General features: G+C 43.7%; 1 protein-coding gene across 1 annotated transcript; it reads left to right on the top strand.

Annotated features, from left to right (window-relative positions):
* The first annotated feature begins 2,846 nt into the window (after positions 1-2,846).
* Positions 2,847-16,452, top strand: LOC121522563 (alpha-N-acetylgalactosaminide alpha-2,6-sialyltransferase 2-like). The gene is made up of 8 exons (XM_041807097.1): positions 2,847-2,945; positions 4,258-4,423; positions 5,530-5,704; positions 7,051-7,189; positions 7,276-7,379; positions 8,287-8,370; positions 10,078-10,174; positions 16,285-16,452. Exons 1-8 carry the CDS (start codon positions 2,847-2,849, stop codon positions 16,450-16,452), a joined length of 1,032 nt encoding a protein of 343 aa, XP_041663031.1.
* Positions 16,453-18,201: the final 1,749 nt, after the last annotated feature.

Below are 18,201 nucleotides of genomic sequence, written 5' to 3'. Positions count from 1 at the left end.
TCTCTGGATTATCAGGGTCCAGTCTCTGGTTTATCAGGGTCCAGTCTCTGGTTTATCAGGGTCCAGTCTCTGGTTTATCAGGGTCCAGTCTCTGGTTTACCAGGGTCCAGTCTCTGGTTTACCAGGGTCCAGTCTCTGGTTTATCAGGGTCCAGTCTCTGGTTTATTAGGGTCCAGTCTCTGGTTTACCAGGGTCCAGTCTCTGGTTTACCAGGGTCCAGTCTCTGGTTTATCAGGGTCCAGTCTCTGGTTTATCAGGGTCCAGTCTCTGGTTTACCAGGGTCCAGTCTCTGGTTTATCAGGGTCCAGTCTCTGGTTTATCAGGGTCCAGTCTCTGGTTTATCAGGGTCCAGTCTCTGGTGATCAGGGTCCAGTCTCTGGTTTATCAGGGTCCAGTCTCTGGTTTATCAGGGTCCAGTTTCTGGTTTATCAGGGTCCAGTCTCTGGTTTATCAGGGTCCAGTCTCTGGTTATCAGGGTCCAGTCTCTGGTGATCACGGTCCAGTCTCTGGTTATCAGGTTCCAGTCTCTGGTTATCACGGTCCAGTCTCTGGTTATCAGGGTCAGTCTCTGGTTATCAGGGTCCAGTCTCTGGTGATCAGGGTCCAGTCTCTGGTGATCAGGGTCCAGTCTCTGGTGATCAGGGTCCAGTCTCTGGTTATCAGGGTCCAGTCTCTGGTTATCAGGGTCCAGTCTCTGGTTATCAGGGTCCAGTCTCTGGTTATCAGGGTCCAGTCTCTGGTTATCAGGGTCCAGTCTCTGGTTATCAGGGTCCAGTCTCTGGTTATCAGGGTCCAGTCTCTGGTTTATCAGGGTCCAGTCTCTGGTTTATCAGGGTCCAGTCTCTGGTTTATCAGGATCCAGTCTCTGTTTTTTCAGGGTCCATTCTCTGGGTTTATCAGGGTCCAGTCTCTGATTTATCAGGGTCCATTCTCTGGGTTTATCAGGGTCCAGTCTCTGGTTTATCAGGGTCCAGTCTCTGGTTTATCAGGGTCCAGTCTCTGGTTTATCAGGGTCCAGTCTCTGGTTTATCAGGGTCCAGTCTCTGGTTTATCAGGGTCCAGTCTCTGGTTTATCAGGGTCCAGTCTCTGGTTATCAGGGTCCAGTCTCTGGTTTATCAGGGTCCAGTTTCTGGTTTATCAGGGTCCAGTCTCTGGTGATCACGGTCCAGTCTCTGGTTACCAGGGTCCAGTCTCTGGTTATCACGGTCCAGTCTCTGGTTATCAGGGTCCAGTCTCTGGTTATCAGGGTCCAGTCTCTGGTTTATCAGGGTCCAGTCTCTGGTTTATCAGGGTCCAGTCTCTGGTTTATCAGGGTCCAGTCTCTGGTTATCAGGGTCCAGTCTCTGGTTTATCAGGGTCCAGTCTCTGGTTTATCAGGGTCCAGTCTCTGGTTTATCAGGGTCCAGTCTCTGGATTATCAGGGTCCAGTCTCTGGTTTATCAGGGTCCAGTCTCTGGTTTATCAGGGTCCAGTCTCTGGTTTATCAGGGTCCAGTCTCTGGTTTATCAGGGTCCAGTCTCTGGTTTACCAGGGTCCAGTCTCTGGTTTACCAGGGTCCAGTCTCTGGTTTACCAGGGTCCAGTCTCTGGTTTATCAGGGTCCAGTCTCTGGTTTATTAGGGTCCAGTCTCTGGTTTACCAGGGTCCAGTCTCTGGTTTACCAGGGTCCAGTCTCTGGTTTATCAGGGTCCAGTCTCTGGTTTATCAGGGTCCAGTCTCTGGTTTATCAGGGTCCAGTCTCTGGGTTTATCTGGGTCCATTCTCTGGGTTTATCAGGGTCCGGTCTTTGGGTTTATCAGGGGCGGTTCTCTGGGTTTATCAGGGGTGGTTCTCTGGGGTTATCAGGGTCCATTCTCTGGGGTTATCAGGGGCGGTTCTCTGGGGTTATCAGGGTCCATTCTCTGGGGTTATCAGGGGCGGTTTTCTGGGGTTATCAGGGTCCATTCTCTGGGGTTATCAGGGGCGGTTCTCTGGGGTTATCAGGGTCCATTCTCTGGGGTTATCAGGGTCCAGTCTCTGGGGTTACCAGGGTCCATTCTCTGGGGTTATCAGGGTCCATTCTCTGGGTTTATCGGGGTCCAGTCTCTGGTTTACCAGGGTCCATCCTCTGGGGTTATCAGGGTCCATTCTCAGGGGTTATCGGGGTCCAGTCTCTGGGTTTATCTGGGTCCATTATCTGGGTTTATCAGGGTCCAGTCTCTGGTTTATCAGGGTCCAGTCTCTGGGGTTATCAGGGTCCATTCTCTGGGGTTATCAGGGGCGGTTCTCTGGGGTTATCAGGGGTGGTTCTCTGGGGTTATCAGGGTCCATTCTCTGGGGTTATCAGGGGGGGTTCTCTGGGGTTATGTGTTTGTGGGAATGAAGTTGATTCTGGAAAAGGTGAAAGGTGACATGTGCCCGTTTATGTTCTCTTCCTTGTTCCTACTGTATTTCTGTTCGTAGCTCAGCAGTGAAAGAGCCCATAGTAGAGTCCAGACCGGCTGTGAGCTGATTAAAACTCCAGTACGATCAACACTGAGCGTCCTCCAGAGTGATCCAACACTAGGAGACAGAAAACCACTCTGAACCTTCAGGCAGACAAGCCCCTGTCACTGATGGCACTCAGTAGGTGGCTGCTTGTCTTCTTGTTCGGTTGGACCCTCTTCATGGTCTACTTCATATTTCTGAACAGCTCGCAGGACATCAAGACAAGGTATATGAGCAATCATAAAGTAACAGCACCACCAGAAAGTTTGGGTGTATCCTGTCATTGTTGTGCACCTGCAGCATATTTAAGAGAGCTATTAAATGTAAGAAGGCAATGTATTAATGCAAATATTAGTGTCCTGGACAGACACAAAACCAGGATGACGACCCCTGCACCCAGGAAGAAGCTGGAACCCAGAGCAGCCGAGTCTCCTCTCATTGGAGACAGCTACACCAGTGAAGACCTCCCACCGCAGTCAGTGAGTGGAGAAAAGATTTCTTCTACTTCACCTGTCTGTGAGGACGTGTTACGGCCTTCACACACTGAGGCTGATGGGAATTCATTTAAAAAAGTGAAATCATTCAGAGGTGAATTCTGACTCACCTAAATGTCTTCATCCTCTTTTAACAAAATATATTTCAAATGCAATCTCTGCCAAACATCCTAGAGTACCTAGACTCTCAGAGTGTCACAGCAGCGTTTGTGGTTGGTAGAAATCCCACCAACGCCGTCTGTCAGCCCATGATGATGACGTGATTTTTCACTGACACAATCCTAACACGATAGTCCTGCAGTACAAACACTTGAAGACTACAATAAAGAGACACGCAGACAGAAGGCTCATATATGCTTCAAGGAATAAACTGAATTGCAATGGATCATGGGTAACGTAGTCTTGTCATCATCCTTGTTAAGAAATATGTACATAGTCTTGTTAACCTGACACATCCATCTGGAAAACCTTTGACAGACGGAGTTTGGGAAAGGGCAGAGCCTTAAAAAAAAACTCGGAGGGTGATTGGATGAACGTTCTGTCAGTCACATCTTTACGGGCCAATCAGAGCAACAAAACACGTGACGTTGTTGCTGCTACCGAGGAGTAAACTCCATATAGAACTGCATAACGGGAACCATGGCGACTGTAGACATGTCAGTACTCGACTTTGTCGTTTTTAATAAGAAAACAACTCACTGCTGTTCTTTGTTCTTCCGTTAGCGAAGAAATGTCGTCAAGTTCTGATAAAACTGGCGCTTTAGCAGCATCCATGCTAATGTCTTCCGCCATAACTGCACCGGCCTCTTGTCGCTGATTATTCCTTTCTAACTGGGCCTAACCGGTTCAGACGGGAGCTTTACAGGATGGATTTGCCAGTGAGAAACACGGAAAAGGGCGTATCCATCTGCTTTGCTCAGTTATAGTGTTGAAGCTTTGCCAAAAAAGTGAGTGAACACTGTTGAGCTCTATAGCTAACGTATTTAAACAGCCTGCTAAGCTACTGCCATTAGCATTAAGCTAGCATATAATTCACCACAAATTCTGGATCGATCAAATACGGTAGAGTACGGTGTGTTTATTCACAGTCATCTCTGTGGGTCATGTGACCATGACTGATCACCTACCTGAGTGTCATCTATCATGTCAGTCAGTAAAGTCACAGCATGAGTTAATGGCTCTGTGGTCACATGACCCAGCCTATCAGAGATAAACGCCATGTAGTCTGACCTCAGCTTGGAGACAGACTCTGTGTGTGCTTTGATTTTAACACTGCTGTGTTATCTCCTCCGTACAGAAATGCCCAGACGGGATACGCAGTCGGGTCATGAACTCCACGATTGGGGGGAAGTTTCTGCAGAACGTTCCGGTCCAGTTGTTGCTTAAACACATCACTCCTGAGGAGCACCGGCGCCTGAGTCCCTACAAACCGGTCCACGGATGGAGAAACGTGCCATACGACAGTGAGGTTCAGCTTTTGTTACTGCAATGTTGACTACATTTCTTACACAGCAAAATCGCCAGTGTTAGATTACCACAGAGAGTGTTAAATCTAACACTAGAAAAGTGTTTATATCTGTCCACACTTTTGAGTGTTAATTTGACACTTTTCAAAGTGTTACTTTTTTTTACACTGAACCAGTGTTACTCCAACACTGTATGGTGTTAAAATTTACACTGAGTAGTGTTGATAGTACTCTACACTGGTGTCAGTGTTGAAAAAAGTTAACTTTACTGGACTTCATGTAACTCTGTTGTGATAACACTAGTGAGTGTATGACAACTAACTCCAGTGGATGTGGAATATTATCTATTAATAACAAGATACAAGTCTCTCAAAACAATTAAATCAGGTACACTCGATATCATTGATCGCCGACTCACACTGTATAACTGAAGCTACATGAGGTATTTTATGGCAATCATGGAGTAATGAGGCAGTCTCAGGGCTGAAACGTGCTCTGAGTTGACAGACTGTACTCTCTCCACTGATTTGACAGAGCAGTTCTCACAGTCAGGATCAACCTAGCAGACGACTACACTCATGGTGCAAAAGTGTTAAATGTCAAAAACTTCAAGAACTCAAGATAATTCAAGAAACATGTGCAAGTGAATCCCAGCAGTGATCCCTGTACAACAGGCAACATCTGAACATAGCTAAACATCTAAATACATCTAAAACACATCTATACATGCTGCACAAAGGCATGATGGGAAAACTCTGCCCTCCAGATTTGAAAATGCAGTAGGTGGGGCTTGGATCAATTGACACTCTACAGTGTTAGTGTAACACTAGTGCATTAACACTGTCAAATAACTCCAACACTGAAGACCATTTACTCTGAATAGAGTTAAAATAACACTCTGAGTGTTAAAATCAACACTGAAATGTTTAACACTGAGAATTTAACACTCCAGTTTTTGCTGTGCAGAGGAGCAGACAGACCTGCACCAGGAAGCTCCAGTTAGAGGGTGCAGGGTTCAGGAATGCTTCCGGTCCTCATTCAGAGCTTTAGGTCTTTGTTAAAACAGTCTAACCCACTTTAATTCTGTTTCTCTGTGCCAACAGCCGTGAGGGAAACTCTCGCTCTCCTCAGCTCTTCCCCTGACTGGAGGTTATATGACGACTGGCAGAATCGCAGCGTGAACTCCCAGTGTATCCGCTGTGCTGTGGTGGGGAACGGTGGGATCCTGAAAAATTCAAGGAAAGGGAAAGAGATCGACAGCCACCACTATGTTTTCAGGTAGAAGCTGGCCTCCTTTACAAGACCAGAGCTCACAGATATCGACAGTTCATCTATGATCAGTGCAGAGAGACGAAGTCTTAAACCAGGACATTTCACAACATTATCATTTCAAATATAAACACTGCAATAAAAAACAATGGAGAAACAGGCTGCTTTAAAATAATAATGATACATTTTTTTCCTAAGCGCCTTTCTCAGTTTACAGATAGAAACAAATACAATAAAACAACAGATAAAAGCTGACAGGATAGAATGAAACAGAGTAATTACAATGAATAAGCTATCCTGAACAGGAGGCTTCTGAGTCTGGGTTTGAAGACAGGAAGAGAGTCCATGTTCCAGATGTCTGGTGGGAGTGAAAGCTCTGCTCCCCATGGTGCTGAGGCGGGCGGAGAGCATGGTGAGGTGGAAGGAGGAGGATCTGAGGGAGCAGGAGGTGGTGGGGATCATCAACAACAAATAATGAATTGCAATGGATTGTGGGATACACAGTCCCTTCCTCCCTGTAAAGAAATATGTACACAGTCTTGTTCTCGTGTTTTTCCCAAATTTTTAACTGAATCAAATGTTTCAAGAGGACATATTGTGCAAAAATCACTTTTCAGGCTTTTCTAACAAAAATATGTGCTTCTGGCCTTTCCACAATCCCCCAAGTACCAGAAAAATTCGCTCCCTTCCCCCCTCTCTTTCTCCACCTTGCAGAAAATGTGTGCTGAAACAAGCCGTTCTCAGATTTTACCCCATGATGTCATGTGGGGAATTAGCCCCACCCCCAGGTTCGGCCCTGAGGTCGGCCCTCCCCGCTTGAAGGAAAGTTCTGCCCTCCTCTTCTGTTCTTCCGCTCACCTGCCAGCTGAAAGGAAGAACAGGAAAGCCACATCCATTTCCTGAAGGGGGCGGAGTCAGACAGCTCAGAAAAATTTAAAGCAGAAACACAGAAACAGCTTGTTCTGAGCAGGGCTGAAACAGAGGAGGTTTTAGACAGCCAAAAATCCTATACTGGAGTTTTTTCAGCAACAAACTCAACAGACATGTTTTAGGGACCTCTGAGAACGATATAAACTTGTCTTGAAAAGATCAAATATGTCCCCTTTAACAGTTGTGAGTATTCAGGGTGCTGATTATCTTGTTTCATGGATTAAAAGTGTTGTAATGGGATTTTTAATGAAATGTTTATGGACCCCCAGGGGTCCTTGACCCCAGTTTTAGAACCACTGGATTAGAGCACAGAGCAGGGTTTAGAGAAGAGTCTGAAGAGTCCTGGATCAATGTCACGCTCTCTAAATGTTAAAAGTGAAGGGTTTTATCCACTCATTCATGTTTCTGGACTCTGGTATCTTCAGGTCCAATGGGGCGCTCTTGAAGGGCTTTGAGGCAGACGTGGGCAGTCGGACCACCCACTACACGTTCACAAGCACCACGCTGAGGAGGGCGTATCAATATTACAGAAAACTGGGCTTCAGAGGACCCCCTCAGTCTGAGGTGAGGACTAAATGTAAAAATTTTCCTTCATTCAAGGCTAAAAGGAGGACTTGAAGAGTCACAGGACACTGGTTTGCTCTCCACAGGAAACCCGGTACCTTCTGCTGCCGTCTGATCAGTACGATTACCTGCTGGTGAAGGCTGCAGTCACCCACACTGTGGTGGAGAGAGGGCCTGACAAGAGAAAGAAGTAACTACTGCTTCTGCCTCATAATCAAACAGGGTTAACTCTGCCTTTACAGGCCAGCTGATGGGACAGATTTAGAGCATTTTCACATAAACCGCTGGAGTGTGATTGCTCCCCCCTTTCCTCCCTCCTGTTGTCTCCTTCCACATCAGGAGCACTCCTCTGTACACACTCAGGTGGATGGAGCAGGTGGTGGTATGCATGGAGCTGGTTGGTGGAGGGAGTCCGTCTTTGCTGATCTCAGGTCTCCTTCATGAGTGAGGGTAGAAGGAACTGAGAGATCAACAGGTGGATGGGTGCAGCATCTACAGCATGCTGGCTTCTTAACACCAACGCAAACAACAATTCTTTAATGACTGAACATACGACCCCAAGTCCAAAAAAGCTGGGTCGCTGTGTAAAATGTAAATAAAAACAGAAGTCAATGATTGTCAAACTTCATAAACCCATATTTGATTCACACTAGAACAGATCAGATGTTAGACTGAGACATTTGAACATTTCAGGAAAATATGAGCTCATTCTGAATTTGATGGCAGCAACATATCTAAAAAAAGTAGGACAGGGCCGTGTTTAACAACAGCCTGTAAACGTCCGGGAAGTGAGGAGGCCAGATGATGGATTTTTGGGGAGAGGAATGTTGTCCCATTCTTGACTGATGTAAGATTCTAGCTGCTCAACAGTCCTGGGTCTTCTTTGCTGAATTTTCCTTTTCTGATGCTCCAAATGTTTTCTATTGGTGAAAGGTCTGGACTGCAGGCAGACCAGTTCAGGACCCGGACTCCTCTCCTTAGTTTACATTTTACAGAGCGACCCAGCTTTTTTGGAGTTGGGGTAATTCGAGGATGAACATTTCAGCTCTCTGGTTTTATATGATTTATATAATAATAATGTCATGTTTTCTTCACAGTCCAGCTGATATTTTTGGACCAAACTTGTCGGTGAAAAAATTCAAGATGCTTCATCCTGATTTCATGCGTTACATCAGGAACAGGTGAGTGAAGGCTCAGAGATTTAGGCTGGGGAGATACTCCCTGTTTCGTCCTGTGTTCATGTCCAGCTGTGTCTTAGCACTCTTTTAAATACACGTGCCTGGATATGACTCTGAATGATACCACTAGAGGGCACCAGAGAGCTCAGGCTGTTTACTATTACCTGCTGTGTGGGATGTAAACTACAAACATGGTTTACACGATAAATGAATACTGATCCACAGTAACATCAGATCAGGCCACTCATGACTGGTGTCAGAAAGCACCTTCAGCACCACTGGTATGTCCTTTCTCCAACTTTTTCCTCCATGCATGGACGTGATGGCCCTGGTGTATGGCTTTAATTGGTGACCATGTGAACTGGTGACTTTCAGCAGATTGTGTTAAAAGGTTACAGAGATAATGAAAACAGAAAGAGTCCTCACAAATGAGCCTTTGTTTAGTTTGTCACCAGTTTACACAGTCACTAAATCAGCTGCTACACTGTCTTACATTATGTTGACATGTTTTTTATTAAATTTATTTACTTGATCGGGATGATGAAGTTTAACAGAGTTTCACCGCAGAGCATAAATCTGATGTGCTGCACAGAGAGTTCATAGCAATTGCTAATTTCCACTCTTGTCCCTAGTTGGGCCTTTGAGTTAACAGTTCATAAGATGTACAACATTTAACTGCATAAAATGGCACAAGAGTTTACAGAATCGGGGACAATAAAATACATATCCATGTAAAAATATGCTGACATGTCTTTCTGATTGTTGAATCATGAACTCTGACCTTAACTGAGTTAGTGAGGCCTTCAGGTCTGTAGATGTTCTGGGTTCTTCTGGGACGTCCTGGATGAGTCGTCCATGCGCTCTTAGAGTCATGTTGGTGGGAAGGTTCACCCCTGTTCACAGTTTTCTCCATTTGTGGATAATGGCTCTCACTATGGTTGGCTGGCGTCTCAAAGCCTTTCAGACTGATAGTTGTCAGTGACTTTGTTTCTCTACTGTTCTTGAGTTTCTTCAGATGCTCCATGATGTGTTGAAGATCTTTCAGCCTGCTTCTCTTTGTCAGACAGGTTCTAGTTAAGGGACTTATTCATTCAGCAGGTCTGGCAGTGATCAGGTCTGGCAGGGATCAGGTCTGGCAGTGATCAGGTCTGGGTGTGGATAGTCAGACTGAACTCAGCTTTACTAAAAATGTGGTTGATCACAGTTAATTCATGATTTAACAAGGGGGCACTGAATGTTTTACATAGAGTCAGGTAGGTTTGGATTTTGTCACCTTTATGAATAAAATCCACATTTAAAAACTGACTTTTCTATTTACTTAGATTATCTTGTCTTCTATTAAAATTTATTTCATGGTGTCAGACATTCAAGTGTGAAAATATGTAAAAAAACAGAAATCAGGTATCAGGTTTTCATTGATACATCGGCCACTGCCCACAATCTCACACATCTGTTACGTGGGGGTGAAATTAAATAAACTCACTAGAGGGCGCTGTCTCACAGAGATCTCCATGGCTCTACACCACATTCATATTTGTTGATGTGCTCAGCAAACACACGGCATTATACGCTCTCCAGCCTAAGAGCCCAAAAGACCTGGAGTTGGTTTAACGTGTGACTTTAACATCAGAATACCAACCCTGACCCTCCAACAAGCCTCAGTGTCCTTCAGATTTCATGTTCTGCTGTGCCACGTGTCCTTTATTTCAGATTCCTCCACACTAAACACCTGAGGAGAACTGTTGATATGTACCGTGTCAGCACAGGAGCTGCAACGCTGCTGACTGCCCTCCACACCTGTGACCAGGTAGAGCAACTCATCACCACACCAGTCTTTCAGATGTCTACTGTATAGCAGAGGTGGGAATAAGTCACTCATGTGCAAGTCACAGCAAGTCTCAAGTCATAGCCTTCAAGTCACAGCAAGTCTCAAGTCATAGCCTTCAAGTCACAAGCAAGTCTCAAGTCATAACCTTCAAGTCTCAAGCAAGTCCCAAGTCACTGTGGTGAGAACCAAGCAAGTCACAAGTCAAGTCATACAAAAAATCGTATGATCTACCCCAGAAAATATCGACTTTAGGATAAATTTATAATGTTAACAAAATCAATATTCTTCACTTCCCTTTTTTTGAGGCTGCTTTACAATGTAAGGTAACAACGTAATAATAGCTTGATGTGTTTATATTACATATTCAAATTTAACATTTACAAAGCTGATGATTATTATTGTGCATGTGTACGCTATTAAGTGACCCTCAACAAAGGCCTACATTTCATGGCTTTCAGAAACTTTCAGGAAAAAAAAAATTACAATGAATTTGATCATCAGAAAATAACGTAACTTATGTAATAATTCATGAAGCAACGTCTGCCATGAGAAAATCAACACCTGGGATGTAATCACCCTGCTGTCCGCCTGGTCATCATTGCAGAAAATGAATATTACTTCATATAATGTCACGTTAATCTTAAGCACATCTTAAACTTCACATTAGTTCAATAAGCTACGTTAGCATTCGTGTTAGCAAACGTTACCATCAGACAGTGTAAATACACTGCTGCCTCTACGTACAAAAATACAGAACGTCGCCAGTCAATCTGTCCACACTGGACAACAAATATGAATCAAACTGCTTACAAAAAGCTAATCAACACAAACTTTATATCACACACACGCAAACACATCCATATCACACACACACACACACAAACACACACACACACATGCAAACACATCCTTTCTAGTTAATGTTTGACCCATTTGACAAGCCAATAAGTTAACTAAAGACACTTTTACTGCACATTTTATTGAGAAGACATATACATTAGTTAGCTTGTTTAGGCTACGTTAGTGCTAGCAAAGGTTAGCTTTCTAACAGCCGTAACAGCTAGCTAAAAGACACATTCACGTAGCTTACCTTTCTTTGTGGGTTTTGTAGTGACAGATGAAGTTGGAGGTTGTGGTGGTCGTGTCACTGATTTTCTGAGCTGCAGACCTTACATACCGCTGTTCTCTTCTTCATACCGTCATCAACAACATAATCCTTGAACCCAAACTGAGTAATTCTTGGTCTAGCTGCCTCCATGACGGCTGCTCCTGCGTTGACCTGCAGACCGCTGTTAGTCCATGCAGCGTGCTGCGGGCTGCATGCATTGCACTGTCAAATCAGCTGATCATGTTTCAAAATAAAACATAATTTCTAATGTAATCTAACTAAAAAAAATGCAAATATTTAAATTACAAAAGTCAAGTCCTGTCTAGTCATCTGTCTCAAGTCTAAGTCAAGTCTCAAGTCCTCAAATTTGCAACTCGAGTCTGACTCGAGTCAAGTCACGTGACTCGAGTCCCCCGCCTCTGCTGTATAGTATGTGCCTTAGTATAAAAATAAATACTAAGGCATAAAACAGCTATTAATATCAGGACATAAAGTAACCCCTTACAGTGCATTTTGAATTTTCTGTAGGTTTATGACAGCAGGCGAGCATCAGCAACAGAATCAGCTTAAATAAACCGTTTATCATAGTAGCTGTTCAAGAGCCCATGAGCAATGCACGGAGTAGAACCCTCATTCCAGTCTGTCATCTCACTGACATGGATGAGCAACTTCCTATTCACCCCTGTATCTCCCTCTGACCTTCTCTGTATCTTCCTCTGACCTTCTCTGTATCTTCCTCTGACCTTCTCTGCATCTTCCTCTGACCTTTTGTGCATCTTCCTCTGACCTTTTGTGCATCTTCCTCTGACCTTTTGTGCATCTTCCTCTGACCTTTTGTGCATCTTCCTCTGACCTTTTGTGTATCTTCCTCTGACCTTCTCTGCATCTCCCTCTGACCTTTTGTGCATCTTCCTCTGACCTTTTGTGCATCTTCCTCTGACCTTTTGTGCATCTTCCTCTGACCTTTTGTGTATCTTCCTCTGACCTTTTGTGCATCTCCCTCTGACCTTTTGTGCATCTTCCTCTGACCTTCTCTGTATCTTCCTCTGACCTTTTGTGCATCTTCCTCTGACCTTTTGTGCATCTTCCTCTGACCTTTTGTGCATCTTCCTCTGACCTTTTGTGTATCTTCCTCTGACCTTGTCTGCATCTCCCTCTGACCTTCTCTGCATCTCCCTCTGACCTTTTGTGCATCTTCCTCTGACCTTCTCTGTATCTTCCTCTGACCTTTTGTGCATCTTCCTCTGACCTTTTGTGCATCTTCCTCTGACCTTTTGTGCATCTTCCTCTGACCTTTTGTGCATCTTCCTCTGACCTTCTCTGCATTTTCCTCTGACCTTTTGTGCATCTTCCTCTGACCTTTTGTGCATCTTCCTCTGACCTTCTCTTCATCTTCCTCTGACCTTCTCTGCATTTTCCTCTGACCTTTTGTGCATCTTCCTCTGACCTTTTGTGCATCTTCCTCTGACCTTCTCTTCATCTTCCTCTGACCTTCTCTGCATCTTCCTCTGACCTTTTGTGCATCTTCCTCTGACCTTCTCTGCATCTTCATCTGACCTTTTGTGCATCTTCCTCTGACCTTTTGTGCATCTTCCTCTGACCTTTTGTGCATCTTCATCTGACCTTTTGTGCATCTTCCTCTGACCTTCTGTGCATCTTCATCTGACCTTTTGTGTATCCTCCTCTGACCTTTGTGTATCTTTCTCTGACCTTTGTGTATCTTTCTCTGACCTTTGTGTATCTTCCTCTGACCTTTTCTGCATCTTCCTCTGACCTTTTGTGCATCTTCATCTGACCTTTGTATATCTTCCTCTGACCTTTGTGCATCTTCCTCTGACCTTTTCTGCATCTTTCTAGTTTTCTTCATCTGTGTTTTTGTGCATATTTTTTTAACCGTTTATTAGGGGATTTTTACATAAACACAAAAGGACTTAGTTCCCCCTCCCCGAGCACGTCCCCACCAGATTACATGAATGAAAACATAAATAATTTTTAAAAATAATAGAAGGACTAAATCACCACATTCAATGGTACCAAAAATATAACCATAAGTAATAAAATAATAAGTCAGAATTACTAAGGCACACCAGTGCTGTAAAATACAGAGATTAGTGCAAATAAATATGGCATATCGTACTTATTAACATAAATCAGAAAAGGAGTCCAGCTCTTTCAGATGTGTCTGAGGCTCCAGCCAAAGCCAAACGAATATTTTCCAGTTTGAGGAAATAAAGGCCCTCCTTGATCCACTCTGAAGATGTTGGTGGAGACGAGGATTTCCTCTTTAACAATATTAGCCATCTGGCCAGTAAAGATGTAAAAGCTAGCAAGGCCTTATTAGCAGAAGAAAAACTGAGTGGAAAAGGCCCCACACAAATCAAAACAGTGAAATATTAGGAACCATTTTCCTTCCTGTTACCTCCAATAAAGTTTCAAAGATTTCAGAGCAGAATTTATTTAAAGCCAGGCCTCCTCAAAACACGAGCGTGTAATTTTCTGTAGCTTGTTGCCATCGATCACATAAAGGAGATGCTATCAGATATTTTTGCCAGCCGAGCTGTGGTGTAGTGAGCCCGATGTAAAATCCTGCAGAGAGTGAAACCATGTTTAGCAGAGACTGATGACCTGTGACCCCTTCTTAAAATCTTCTCCCACATATCATCTGAAATCTGTCCACCAAATATTTGAAGGGGCACTAGGAGAACCTGATTTTAGAATAAATGACAGAAAACTCTCCCTTCAATGATGATAGAGGCTCCAAAAAGATATTTAAATCTGAAAGGAAGAGCAGGGAAAAACTGGGAATAAGCTGCGTACAAAATCCACAAGTTTACCTTTAAACTCAGTTCTCTTTAGTTTAGTAAACATGATAAACTAAATAAATAAATAAATAAATAGATGTTTGTTTGTTTTTTCAAAACATTAAGTTGAATTTCAGTTCATGCAAAAAAAAAAAAGAAAGAAAAGTAGAGTCTTCGAGTCTTTGTGTTTTATTTTCTAAAAGTCAACCTAAATCTTTAAGGGTTAGGGAAATGGTCCAACCAGCTGCTTCTTTCTTTCTTTCTTTCTTTCTTTCTTTCTTTCTTTCTTTCTTTCTTTCCCTCTTTGCTGTTTTGCTTTTTGCTGTTCCTCTTCCTCTCCATTCGGACCCTTTTTGCATCTTTCTTCTCCTGTCACTTTAGATATGACTTAGCTGGAACATCTTTGGACCTCCAGCTGACAGAGAATAGTTGTCATGGTTTGTTTACATAGAAATGATGTTAGCCACTGTCTGTGAGACTGTTGAACAGAAACTTGAATGACTTTAGTCCCTGTTTGTCCTGATTTCACTCATACAATACGAGCACTAAGGATGGGTCCAGAACTCGGTACTTCTACAGGTACTGTAGGTACTCACAACTATTCACATAAAATGTTTTGGCACCTAAACGCATCCTTGTGACTGCAAGAGAGTGGAAGTCAATTTTCCATGCTGGACATGAATGCAGCATTGCATGCACGAGAGTGATGACGTCGGTAGCAGCTCACTGAATCAACAGAACAAGCATGGCTGATGGGAAGGTCAAAGGTAGCGCTCCACTTTTAAACTACGATGCAGGGTACACTGCAATATTTGTGACATGAAGGTCAAAGTTTACCACGACAAAACTTCTAATCTGAGGAAGCAGTGTGATGATTGATGATTCAGATCAGCTCCCACTGCTTCCTGCTCGTTCGCCCCCCTCCCTCTCTCTCTCTCTCGTACTGGATCCTCACTTCAAACACCGTGATATGCCCGTTTATTATGTGGATATCAGCCATGGAAATATACTAGATACAGGGATATGTTTGTTTTCTCAGTCACCTTACAGACACGGGATTAAGGCGTGGTGCGGACTGCCAGGTGTGAGTGCGTCCTAATAGTTGCTCTCCATCTCTCCAGCTTGGCACAGCTGCTGCTGTTTGAAGCTCTCTGTCAGGACGGATGATCCAGAGTGATTCTGAAGGAGTGACAGAGCCACAGCCTCGTCCTCACTGCTTATTTTCATTGCAGAATTAGTCAATGTGCTACTTTCTGTTAACTTTAGCAGTAAATATAAAAATATAACGTAACGGTGTGCATGGTTCAGGTGTGTGACGTTTTTTCGTATTAAGGCCCGGTTGTGCTGCGTGGATGGTCACATGACTGATGAGTGAGGAGCAGACTCTGCTCTCACCAGGGAAAGATGGCGTCTGAGTTTAGTTGAAAAAGAACTGCATGAGGAAAGAAGATGTGCAGTACACGAAGTCCATGGTAGAGGAAGTAGTTAGTTTACTTTCTTTTGTAAAACCTTAACTGGTGAAATTTCATACCTTTATTTATTTATTTAGTTATTTTGACTCCATCCTCTATTGTTCATGTGTTTAAAACTTATTCTCCCTCCATGGACCCCAACACACATTTTTCCAGGAGTGTAAGTTAGAGGAGTAGGAGGAGGTGGGCTGGGTTTTAATATGTGCAATATAAAGAAAAACCACTGGGTAGTTTTAGTAGTTTAGGTTTTTTCATTTGTTAAAGCACTTGTGATGTTCCATCCCAAACAGTATTTGATGTTGTTTTGATATATTTTTTATTTTATAATGTTTTGATATTAAGAAATAAATATCTCAAATCTCAGAAGGTTTGAGATTATATAACATTTATTATTGTGTATTATTCACACAGAAAAGTACCAAAAATGGGTAACGTGTACTGATACCAGTTCACAGGAACTGGGAACTGGTACCGTCCCAGTTCAAATGTGAAAGGTACCCATCCCTAACAAGCACATTTCCATTGTGCATAGTTAACCATTCAGACATTCAACCATGTTTCACAGTGTAAGCTCAGCCTGACAGCAGAGAGACTCTTGAAACATGTAAATGTGTTGATGGTGGATCAGTGTGTCTCTTATCTGTCTCTTCAGTTCATCATGATCATTTCCTGTCTCTGACTGTCTTTGGTGTCTCCTGTGTGATGAAGGTGAGCGCGTACGGCTTCATGACTCCGGACTATGGCAGGTACTCCAAGTACTACTACGACAGGGCGCACCAGCCAATGAGCTTCCATCAATACCACGACTTTAAGATGGAGATGAACCTCTGGCAGCAGCTCCACAAAGACGGACTCATACGGCTCTACATGCGCTAGAGAGTGCAGACCAATCAGACACGTCTCTGTCCTACCTGGACAGGAATAATACAAGAATTGAACATGGCTGCCCTGTCTCCACACGGCTGTTTATGACTCTCTGACATGCATGGTTTTGGTCAGAGCACTGCTCGCCATGACCGCTGATTCCTCACAGCAGCCCTCGTTTATCAATCTGGTGCAGGAACCAGTGCAGACTGGGCACTGGTTTCATCCTCGATGCTCTGGTCAGATCAGATCCTTATCCTGAAGCTGTCTGGTGGATGTTTTCCTCCACTCTTCCATGGCTGTCCGGACTACCAACGCTCAAAATCACCCAAAAAAATCTTTGTAAAAGAAAGACGCACAAATTTGGTTGCAGAAATCATCATGTAGGAGCAACATTTTGTTTTTTATTGACATGGTTTAATTTGACATTGTGAACTTTTCTTTGATTTTGTCTGCGCCCCCTGCAGGTGGTGAGGGCGCCGGCCTATTAGAATGAGCAGCTGACGCACAGACAGGAAGATGGGTCATACTGTAACTGAGCGCAGGCTTAGATAGCTGTGAATTATTTGTATACAGAAACCCTATCAAACCAACTCTTGTTTTTCATTTATCTTATTCATTTTTGTAACAAACAAAGCAACTTCTGTCAGGATTGATTTTTGGATTCTGTGTGTGTGATGAGGAAGCTGTGATGATGTTCCTGTTCTACCTGTGGTAAAAACATGAACACTGGAAAAGGTTCAAGGACAAACCTGATTTTAAAGGAGACATATTATACTAAGTCATATTTTAACACTTGCATACAATGCTACAATGTTGAGGATCCTTTCTAAACCATACCGATTTCATTTTATCAAGAGACACGCGTCTTTCCGTAAACCCTGCAAACGAGATTACCGGCCTCTCTGAACAGCTGGTTCTCAGCCACGCCCCCTCCCCGGCGCTGTATACACCGCTGCTGTTGTTTGGATTCTTGCTCTCGTGTGGATTTATTCTGGTCAGCATGTCTTCTAAACTGATTGGTGTTTTTTTGGTTGTGACGATAAATCTACTCTGTATGTGCTGCCGAAGGAAGAAAGCAGCAGAAAGCAGTGGGAATTGTCTCATGGAGCCGACCGCCTGCAAACTTTTTTCCCTGCACTCGTCACTTCACGACGATTGTTTCGTCAATAAAGGACAGTGAGACGCTGGATTTGTGTCTAATCTGCTGCTAAAACATGGAGCTGTTCCCTCTGTAAAGATCGCCCAGGGAGGCTTAGAACCACAAGCTGTAAGTCACTTTATAACATTACTTTAAAACCAGCCATGGGTCAGTGGGAAGCTAATGTGTGCTAAACTTTGTCATCAGTTCTTCATAACTATCCGCCCTTTTACCCAAAACTATGCTGTGAAACGTTGTGTACCTTTACAGCACTAAGTCTTGACTTGTGCTGATTAAAAGCCCGATGAGTAAACTAAGCAAAACTCGGTGATCAATGGGCCGAGAAAACAGTTCGGCCCATTGTTCAGCCCCCAGGAAGCTTTGACCAAGCTGGCCAATCAGAGAACGGTAAGGTCACGGACATCTCTGAGTCTTAAAGAGACAGGACTGAAACGGAGCGTTTTCATCAGTAGGCGAGATCTGCTGAAAATAGGGGTTTCCTATCGCCAGCATAAGATAAGTGAGGAGTTTTTTAAACTGCACATCATAAATAACTATTCTAAAGGTGTCCCAAAATGACATACTTAGAAGGAAAAAGGGGTAAAATATGTCTCCTTTAA

This window comes from Cheilinus undulatus, linkage group 15, assembly GCF_018320785.1.
Source record: "Cheilinus undulatus linkage group 15, ASM1832078v1, whole genome shotgun sequence".
Classification (NCBI taxonomy): Eukaryota; Metazoa; Chordata; class Actinopteri; order Labriformes; family Labridae; genus Cheilinus; species Cheilinus undulatus.
The sequence above is the reverse complement of the archived record's forward strand: the minus strand, read 5'-3'. Positions and strand labels throughout refer to the sequence as shown.